We start from the raw sequence: 8,462 nt of genomic DNA, 5'->3' as shown, positions 1-8,462 counted from the left end.
ATTATGCATAAACATCATGATCAGAGCATGCGCAGCCGTTTTTGCAGGATCAGCAGTTTTTCTGAATACAACGGATTTGAATCATCGCTCAACTGAACAGTTGTGTCTGAATATTCAAAGTAGAAAGTTCTAAGGAGAGTATAACAATGGCCTGCAGTAATTCAGATTCGGGTGTAATTATTCATTACGAGGGTGTCGTCGGTGTCCATGGTACCTTCCTACCAAAAGAAGTGGCAGTGACTTCAACATCGTCCGATAGGGCATTGGGTAATTTACCCTGAATACCAGTATTCGGCGATTCCTCCTAACATTCAGAGGATGAACAACCAGCTCACAATCACACGTCACGGCATCGATTGGTATGAAGGAAAAGCATCATCTAAATATGTGTATGCTGTATTGCGAACCATCACCAAAGGAATGAAATACGTATACACCTATGGTTGCCGACAAACGAAATTCACTGCCGCCCTTCTTACCCGAGATGTTATCAATTTGAAGGGACACATCAGATCGCCACTATTCGCTTGTACATCAGCGACCGTCCCGTCATGTCTCATACATAGTACATTGAATCACAGAACCTTTATATGTGCTATGCGCCGAGTCCTTCAAATCAAAGCGTGGTTGACTTCGAAAGAGGAAGGATTAAAGTACTTAAACAAACAGGAATTTGCTACTGCTGCTGATGAACACGGTGCAGATTCTAAAAGCCCTACAGTATATACCGAATCATACGGTCGGTGTGTATCAAGCAGACAAGATTCCGGCAGTGTGGAAGAAACAGACTGCTATAGTAGCGAACACACATGACCACACCCAGCCAGGAGAACACTGGGTTGCCATGTACGTTGATCGAAATGGTCGAGGATGGTACTTCGACAGCTTCGGACTACCTCCCATCGTGCCCCAGCACGCTGCAAGACTCCGGAAGAACTGTAAACTCTTCAAGTGCAGCATCCAGCAGCTCCAGCATCACGAGTCAAGCGTATGTGGACAATACTGTATACTTTTTCTGCATTGTATGTCTATGTTTGCTACTGCTGAGAAGTTCTATTCATTATTCACTGATCGATTCATATCTAATGATCGTCTAGTGAGCGAATATCACGATGCATTTATGAAGAAAAAACGTGCTACTAACCCCGAGGGAAAGTTGTTTAGTGGACGTGGTTATTAATTGTACGTCGTGGAATCAAAAATGTAAGTAGTCTATAAGAAAAACTGTGTAATTCATGGGTCATTATTTTTTGGGGAAAATATATTAAATTAATAAATTAAATTCTGTGTTTTTATTTCCCAGTGTGATAGCCACTATGACGCACCCACAGCATTCACAGTTACTCCCACCCCACCGCTCACTCGTGTTGGAGTCGTGCTACTCTGACCAGTGCAGTGGTGGGGTCTGAGTAACTCTGGGTGGGGGGCGCCGTAGTTGTTCTTACACTACTTGTGTTAGTTAATCATAGTAATTTTCCTCAACGAAATATAATTTAAACATGCATGTTTTAGTTTATATTGACGCATTCAAGTTGATTATTGAAAAATATTACATAAAAAATTTAAATTCGGAGGTAATATTTTATTTCAAATGTTAACACTCGATTCCAATTGTTAAAGGGTAATTCACAAATATTAGGTTATTTAGGTAATTAATTAAAGATTAAAATGCTCAAAGATTGAAGAACTGAAATTTTTTAATTTAAAGAATTAAATTTAGGTGCAATATTGAAATTAAATATTAACAATTGATTCCAATTGTTAAAGGGTCATTTACAAACATTAAATTATCTGTTTAATTAATTTATGATTAAAATGTTCGAATTCTAAGTATTGAAAAATTAACTGAAATAAAATTTTTAATTTGTTTGTTATATTCAAATCATTAAATTATTAACAATCGATTCCAATTGTTAAAGAGTCATTCACAAATATTAGGTTATTTAGGTAGCTAATTAAAGATTAAAATGCTCGAAGATTGAAGCACTGCAAATTTTTAATTTAAAAGATTAAATTTAGGTGCAATATTTGAATTAAATATTAACAATTGATTCAAATTGATTCCATTGTAATTAATTTATGATTAAAATGTTCGAATTCTAAATATTGAAAAATTAACTGAACTAAAATTTTTAATTTGGTTGTTATATTCAAATCATTAAATTATTAACAATCGATTCCAATTGTTAAAGAGTCATTCACAAATATTAGGTTATTTAGGTAGTTAATTAAAGATTAAAATGCTCGAAGATTGAAGCACTGAAAATTTTTAATTTAAAAGATTAAATTTAGGTGCAATATTTGAATTAAATATTAACAATTGATTCCAATTGTTAAAGGGTCATTTACAAACATTAAATTATCTGTTTAATTAATTTACGATTAAAATGTTAGAATTGTAAATATTGAAAAATTAACTGAACTAAAATTTTTAATTTGGTTGTTATATTCAAATCATTAAATTATTAACAATCGATTCCAATTGTTAAAGAGTAATTCACGAATATTAGGTTATTTAGGTAATTAATTAAAAGTTAAAATGCTCGAAGATTGAAGCACTGAAAATTTTTAATTTAAAAGATTAAATTTAGGTGCAATATTTGAATTAAATATTAACAATTGATTCAAATTGATTCCATTGTAATTAATTTATGATTAAAATGTTCGAATTCTAAATATTGAAAAATTAACTAAACTAAAATTTTTAATTTCGTTGTTATATTCAAATCATTAAATTATTAAAAATCGATTCCAATTGTAAAAGGGTAAGTCACAAATATTAGATGACTTGACGCTCCTTGATTAGCTTACAAGCACGGGCTCCATCCTAGTTCATGCGTCACCGCTACGGACCCGTGCGGATGAATTCAGGAAGCACAGACAATTTCCCCTATACTTACGAGTTTTATTCCCTAGAACAGGGCCCGGCAACCTTCAGGTAGTCGGGAGCCAGCCTATTACTAGGGTCGGGATAATCCTCTTATCCTAATGGGTACCCAATTAGCCAACCATTGTGAGCGAATAAGTCCCAGTAGTGACGATATTGCAGCCAGCCACGTAGAGTGGCGTGCCAGTCGCATAAAAATGGCTGACCCGCCAGAATTGGCGCAATTTTCAGTTTCAAATTTTAAATAGAAAATAGAAAAATTAAAATTTACAATGAAAAACCCTCAAGAATATATTTAGGAATTGGCTTTCGGCAATTATTATTTGCCTACCGAATAGTGCCACTCTAAATGTGAAAAATAAAAATTTGCCAGGGTTATTTTTGGAAGATTCTATTATATATTATATTATATTCCTGATGGTTTTTTTCATCCCAATTTCAATCAATCAAATGCTGGCATTTTCCGTCACGTGGTACAAGTAAAACGGTTTTACTTGAGATATTTTTCGAATATTGCCTCGTTTGTTGCTAAGCAATGACAATATCCAATAAACTGGTACGCGTTTCAAACCCCAAAACTGTCATCAGAAAAAATCAAGTTCAAAGACTTTACCTCGACATGAGCAGATTTGGAGGAGAATCCTTGGACATTATTGATCAACAAATTTAAAAAAAATTGAAAATTGAGATTTTCTACTAAAACCGTTTCATCGCAAATCTCGCGCATATTTCTCATTTATTATGGGCTATCTCAGTTCTGTGCATTGCCAGTTTCTTCTCAGAATTCTCATTTTTATATCTCTTTATTCTTATTCATTTCCTCAGCAAGGACTATCATAACTATTGCTCATAATATAATAATTAAATCGTAAAATAATTCGTGGACAAATAATGGTATAAGACTTACACCACTATTCATATACGAATTGTTTGCTTCATATTATTGGGTACAGTTACTGCTCCAGCTCAGGAATGGACAAGTATTTTATTTTATTTGTTTCATTGCTGCAAATATCGTCTGGAGACAAAATAATTGTCAAGGCAGATTCCTCATCATGAAAACATCGAAAAAATAATTTTTCCTCATATTGCTGCCTATTTCGAATTTAAAAAATTATATTTATAATTCAAATTGATGGAAAATCAAAATTCCCGCTGGATCCCACGGTGGCCCTCTGCCGGTGTCGTCGAACAAGAGCTCAAGCAGAGAGAGATATCGAATTAGAGCAGGTAGTTTTGTTAAGCGGATGAGGCCCCTCTCCCAGCTCTGACTAACGAAGCTTGGGAGCCGCGTGAGCCTAATGAGCCCAGGTTGCCGGGCCCTGGTGTACAGTATAACCATGATTGATCAGGACTTTTAAATAAATAATGGGTACATCTGAGTCTATTTAGCACTTACGGCTCAATAAAAGTATTAATTCTATGTTAAGGCCCAGTCGGAGTATCTGATTATCTCGTATAGATAGTTTTTCTTCTTCTTTTTTGTTTGAAACACATAAAAGCATGTAGGCTGGAAAAAAAGTAAAAAAAAAAACAGAAATATAGAGTCCGTGCTTTTTCATTAAAATGGGAGGATAATTGTACAAAAGCGCAAGTTGAAAATATCTGATTTGATGAAGCAGGAGGGAAAGCGGCGGGGGATAAAAGAAAACAGCTTTTTGTGTGGTTGGTGTGGCATTATTTCACAAAGTCGCTCTCTGAAGAATTATTAAATATTTTTAAGATTTTTTTAGTTATAGTTTCCTTACTTGATCATTAGCGGGTGTCTCCGAATTAGATATAGAAAAATTAGGATGGCGATCAGCTGTCACTTCAGCCATAGAGAGAAAGAGAGGCGGACGAAAAATATGCTGAATTTAAATTATTCCGTACGCAGCACATGGGGCATATGTATAACATTTTGGTCTCTGAAAAATTTTTAGTTATTTTTTAGATTGTTTCAACCATAATTTCTTTACCTCATATTTGGCATGTCTCTGAATTAGATAGCTAAAAATTGAAGTGGCGATCTGCTATCAATGTAGCTGGCGAAATGAGGAGGGTACAAGAAGTAGAAGTTTTTTCATCCGAACATCAAAATTAAGCTGCAACGTTCATCCAACTTCTTGTACCGCCCCCCCCCCCCTTTTTTTCGCTACCTAATTCGGAGACAGTGGCCAATGATCAGATAAGAAAATTATAACCAAAAAAATCTCAAAAAAATGTAATCATTTTTCAGAGAACGACTTTTGTGAAACAATGAGCCACGAACCGCGCAGGAAGGTATTTTTTTTTATCGCCCCCCCCCCCCTTGCTCCATCAAATTAGATACTCCCAACTTGTGCTTTTGTACAATTATCTTCTGATTTTAATGAAAAAGCACAGTCTCTATATTTTTGGTTTCATTTTTACTTTATTTTCAACCTACATGCATTTATGTCTTGAAGCTATTTTCATCCAGGACTGCACCAAAGTTTCAGATAAAAAACAAGACAAAAAAATATATATACGAGATAATCAGATACTTCAACCGGACCTCCCCTTTAAAATTTCAGAAAATAGATCAAGTCTTAAAAGACGTGATAGCACTTGATTCTTCTTCAAATATGAAGTCCTTTCGTACTTCCCGAAACTTATTACAAAATTACGGGGTATTAAACCTATGGATTTATAATCGTGCTTTAATGCCTTAGCGATTTAAAAACGATATATTAGAAATTTCCCAACCAATTTTTAGTGAAATTTGCTCGATGACTTATCAATCTCATTCATTGGAACTTATAAAAATTAAATCCGGGAACAATGAACAGTAAATTTTTTCACGTATGGCTTGAAGCATTCGAAGTCCAAGGTCGTGAAGAATTTAGTACTTGAAAATTTTTTTAAGTATTAAGGCCCGAGTGGACCATCTATCGACCGTCATCTTTTATTTAAATTTGATAATTTCCGCCTAGAATATATAGAATACATACAATTGGAAATCAAATTTGTGTTGAGGGAAGCACAAGATTGGACATAAAAAATTAATGAAACAAAAGGGGGACCCTTATTGAAGGGCGCTAGAGAGCTATAGTGTTTAAAAGGGCTCTACCAAGTTTACTAAAAAATAATGAGCCTGCTTACCATTGCTCTCCAGGAGATTCAGTAACAGCCAGATGCAATAGTAAACTACGTAATTTTTATTATTTTTTAAGAAATTTTGTACATCCCTTGTAAACAATATCGTTTTTTAGCGCCTTTCAATAATTTGTCCTCTTTTTCTTCATTATTTTTCCATGTCCATTCAAGTGCTTCCCGCAATACAAATTTCATCCCAAATTTTAATATATTTTGTGCTAAATAGATCAAATTTAAACAAAAGATGACGTTCGATAGATGATCCACCCGGGCCTTAAGCAAAATTTAAATTGGAGAATTCAAATTGAGACATAGAAGAATCAAATTCTGTAAATCTCTTCACAATTTGGGTCAGAAACATTTTTTAGTGCAAAGTTAAATGATCCTTTATATTTAGAAGTAGAACAGTTCATAAGTTTTTCAAGATAAAAAAAAGTGAAATTTTCCCATCACTGGATCTCAGCCGTCTACGCGACTGGGACTCCCTGATCAATGGCTATCGAATTCTAGACATTTTTCTACTCAATATCAAGGATGCGAATGACTTATTTTACGGTGCCAGTAGTATACCCTGTTTTTTCTAGGAAATTCCAATTTTGGAAATAAGCCAAGCAAATGCTCGAACATTGTCCACAATATTTATACCATTTTCCTGCACATTAACGCTTTTGTCCGTTTTTTTTTGTACTAGAATAAATAAAGAATTGTTGTTGATATGAAAGTCCATAAATTTTTTCCCTGTTTGATGTTCACTGAGAGCATAAAAAAATGTTAGATAATTTAGAGCCACAAGAACGGGAGAATGTCTGGAATAACATCCGTTTAGAAATAATTTAACTTCTTTTTATATGAAAAAAAAACTGCAAAATGTTGACCAATTAGGCACATTAATGGAAATAGAAATATTAAGTCTCCATGTACATTTTTCATTTCTCTTTTTTTGGGCTCAATAGCTGTTTTTGACAATTCAAAGATACTCATTTTTGGCTTTTTTACCACTTGAAATTTTTTTCTCAAAATGTAATGCGGTCAGACGTTGAATGTATGTTACCGCAACGATAAAGCATATTTGCTTTCATAGTATAATAAACGAATGTTATGAATTCTTCTGTCGAACCATTTGATTGATACAGTCATGAATAATAAATAAATTAACAGTAAAGTCGATACCTTGAAGGTCATGAGGGCATCTTCGTTATCTCCCTTGTAGTATTCAATATTAACTGTGACGAGGCCTTCCGCATATCCTCTGACAGTGATAAGACTGCCTCGTGGTCCAGTGTAAAGCACGAAGAAGCTGTCTCCGATTGTTGACTCTGTCATAGCATGGAGCCCGTTGAAATGATCACTCAGAACACGTGTAATTAGCGATTTCAAGCCGGAACGTTTATCAATATCAGCTATCACATTAGAAGAGACAGTGAAGTCGAGAAGAACAGTATGAGCCACCATTGTGATCCTTGTTACAATTAAATGAACATTAGAAAAAAATGTTTTACTCACTCAATTAGCGGCAAGTTATTGAGTTCAAACATAAACGGTTTCATACGTTAATTTCAAATTAATTGATTTTATTTTTATTATAAAATTTCAACCTACTGCAAAAATGTTCAGGATTGTTAAACTTACGAGTGAAGCAATAGTGTATTGCGTATAAATTATTCTTGTAGTAATCTACCGCACGTTTATGGGTTAAAGCCTGAATAAGAGTATTGGATTGTTCTCAGTACGAAAAGCTAATATTATTAATAATGCAAAGCCACCTTCACAACATTCGATTTGTGAATGTTCTCTTGCATAATTTTACATACGCAGTGGAATTTTAAGAAGCGCTGAACTTCAAATTTCTGACCACTAAAAAGGTACTCAAACAATGCCCAAAATTGAAAAAAATGGAAAAGAAAATAATTGTAGGTTGAATACGACCGTTCTTCTAAAATAAAATGAGAATGTAATACCGAAAAATATGTATTTATCTACTGTTTTCATATATTATTTTAACGAACTAATAATTTTTCTATAATTCGTCTAAAAAATCGGAAACCAAACTTTAGGCTTGATGTCAATGGAGGCAAGATATTTTTAGTACATGCACAAAATACTTCAATAAGGAAGAAAGTCCACACCAATGAGAATCAAATAAACGAGAGGGGTTAATATAGCTCCGGGTAGTTGGCTACTCATCAATGGAAATTAATTATTTAATTTAGTCAAATCGTTTGACAGTCGTTAGTCGGTGTATGTCAGACTATTTTTATCGTTTGTCAGATTCAATTGATTTTTTTATGGATTTTTTAAATTTCGGGAGCCAAAAACACAAAAGTTAGCTCCCAAAAAATAAAAATTCACCTAATTCAGTTCAACAATAGCTCAATCGATAGGGAATCGTTTGTAGGTGATTGACAGGTGATTCTCAGACTCCTACAAACTAATCCGACAGCAAAAAATGGAAAAAAACTATTTAGAAATAGGAAAATGA

At 33.9% G+C, this 8,462-nt stretch overlaps 1 protein-coding gene across 7 annotated transcripts in view; it reads right to left on the bottom strand.

Moving 5' to 3' along the window:
* Positions 1-8,099, bottom strand: part of Sms (spermine synthase) — a 184,674-nt gene extending 176,575 nt beyond the window's left edge. For 3 of the 7 annotated variants that reach the window (XM_011314362.1, XM_011314358.1, XM_011314365.1), the window contains exons 1-2: positions 7,613-8,099; positions 7,154-7,442 (exon numbers count right to left, since the gene is read on the bottom strand). In XM_011314362.1, the coding sequence (XP_011312664.1) occupies positions 7,154-7,435 (282 nt within the window). In that variant the 5' untranslated portion in view covers positions 7,436-7,442; positions 7,613-8,099. Of the gene's footprint in view, positions 1-7,153; positions 7,443-7,582 lie in introns of all 7 variants that reach the window. The other 4 variants (XM_011314361.1, XM_011314360.1, XM_011314363.1 and 1 more) reach the window with 4 other exon arrangements.
* Between the last annotated feature and the right edge of the window lie 363 nt (positions 8,100-8,462).

This window comes from Fopius arisanus, unplaced genomic scaffold, assembly GCF_000806365.1.
Source record: "Fopius arisanus strain USDA-PBARC FA_bdor unplaced genomic scaffold, ASM80636v1 scaffold00158, whole genome shotgun sequence".
Taxonomy (NCBI): domain Eukaryota; kingdom Metazoa; phylum Arthropoda; class Insecta; order Hymenoptera; family Braconidae; genus Fopius; species Fopius arisanus.
This window is presented reverse-complemented; position numbering and strand designations above follow the sequence as displayed.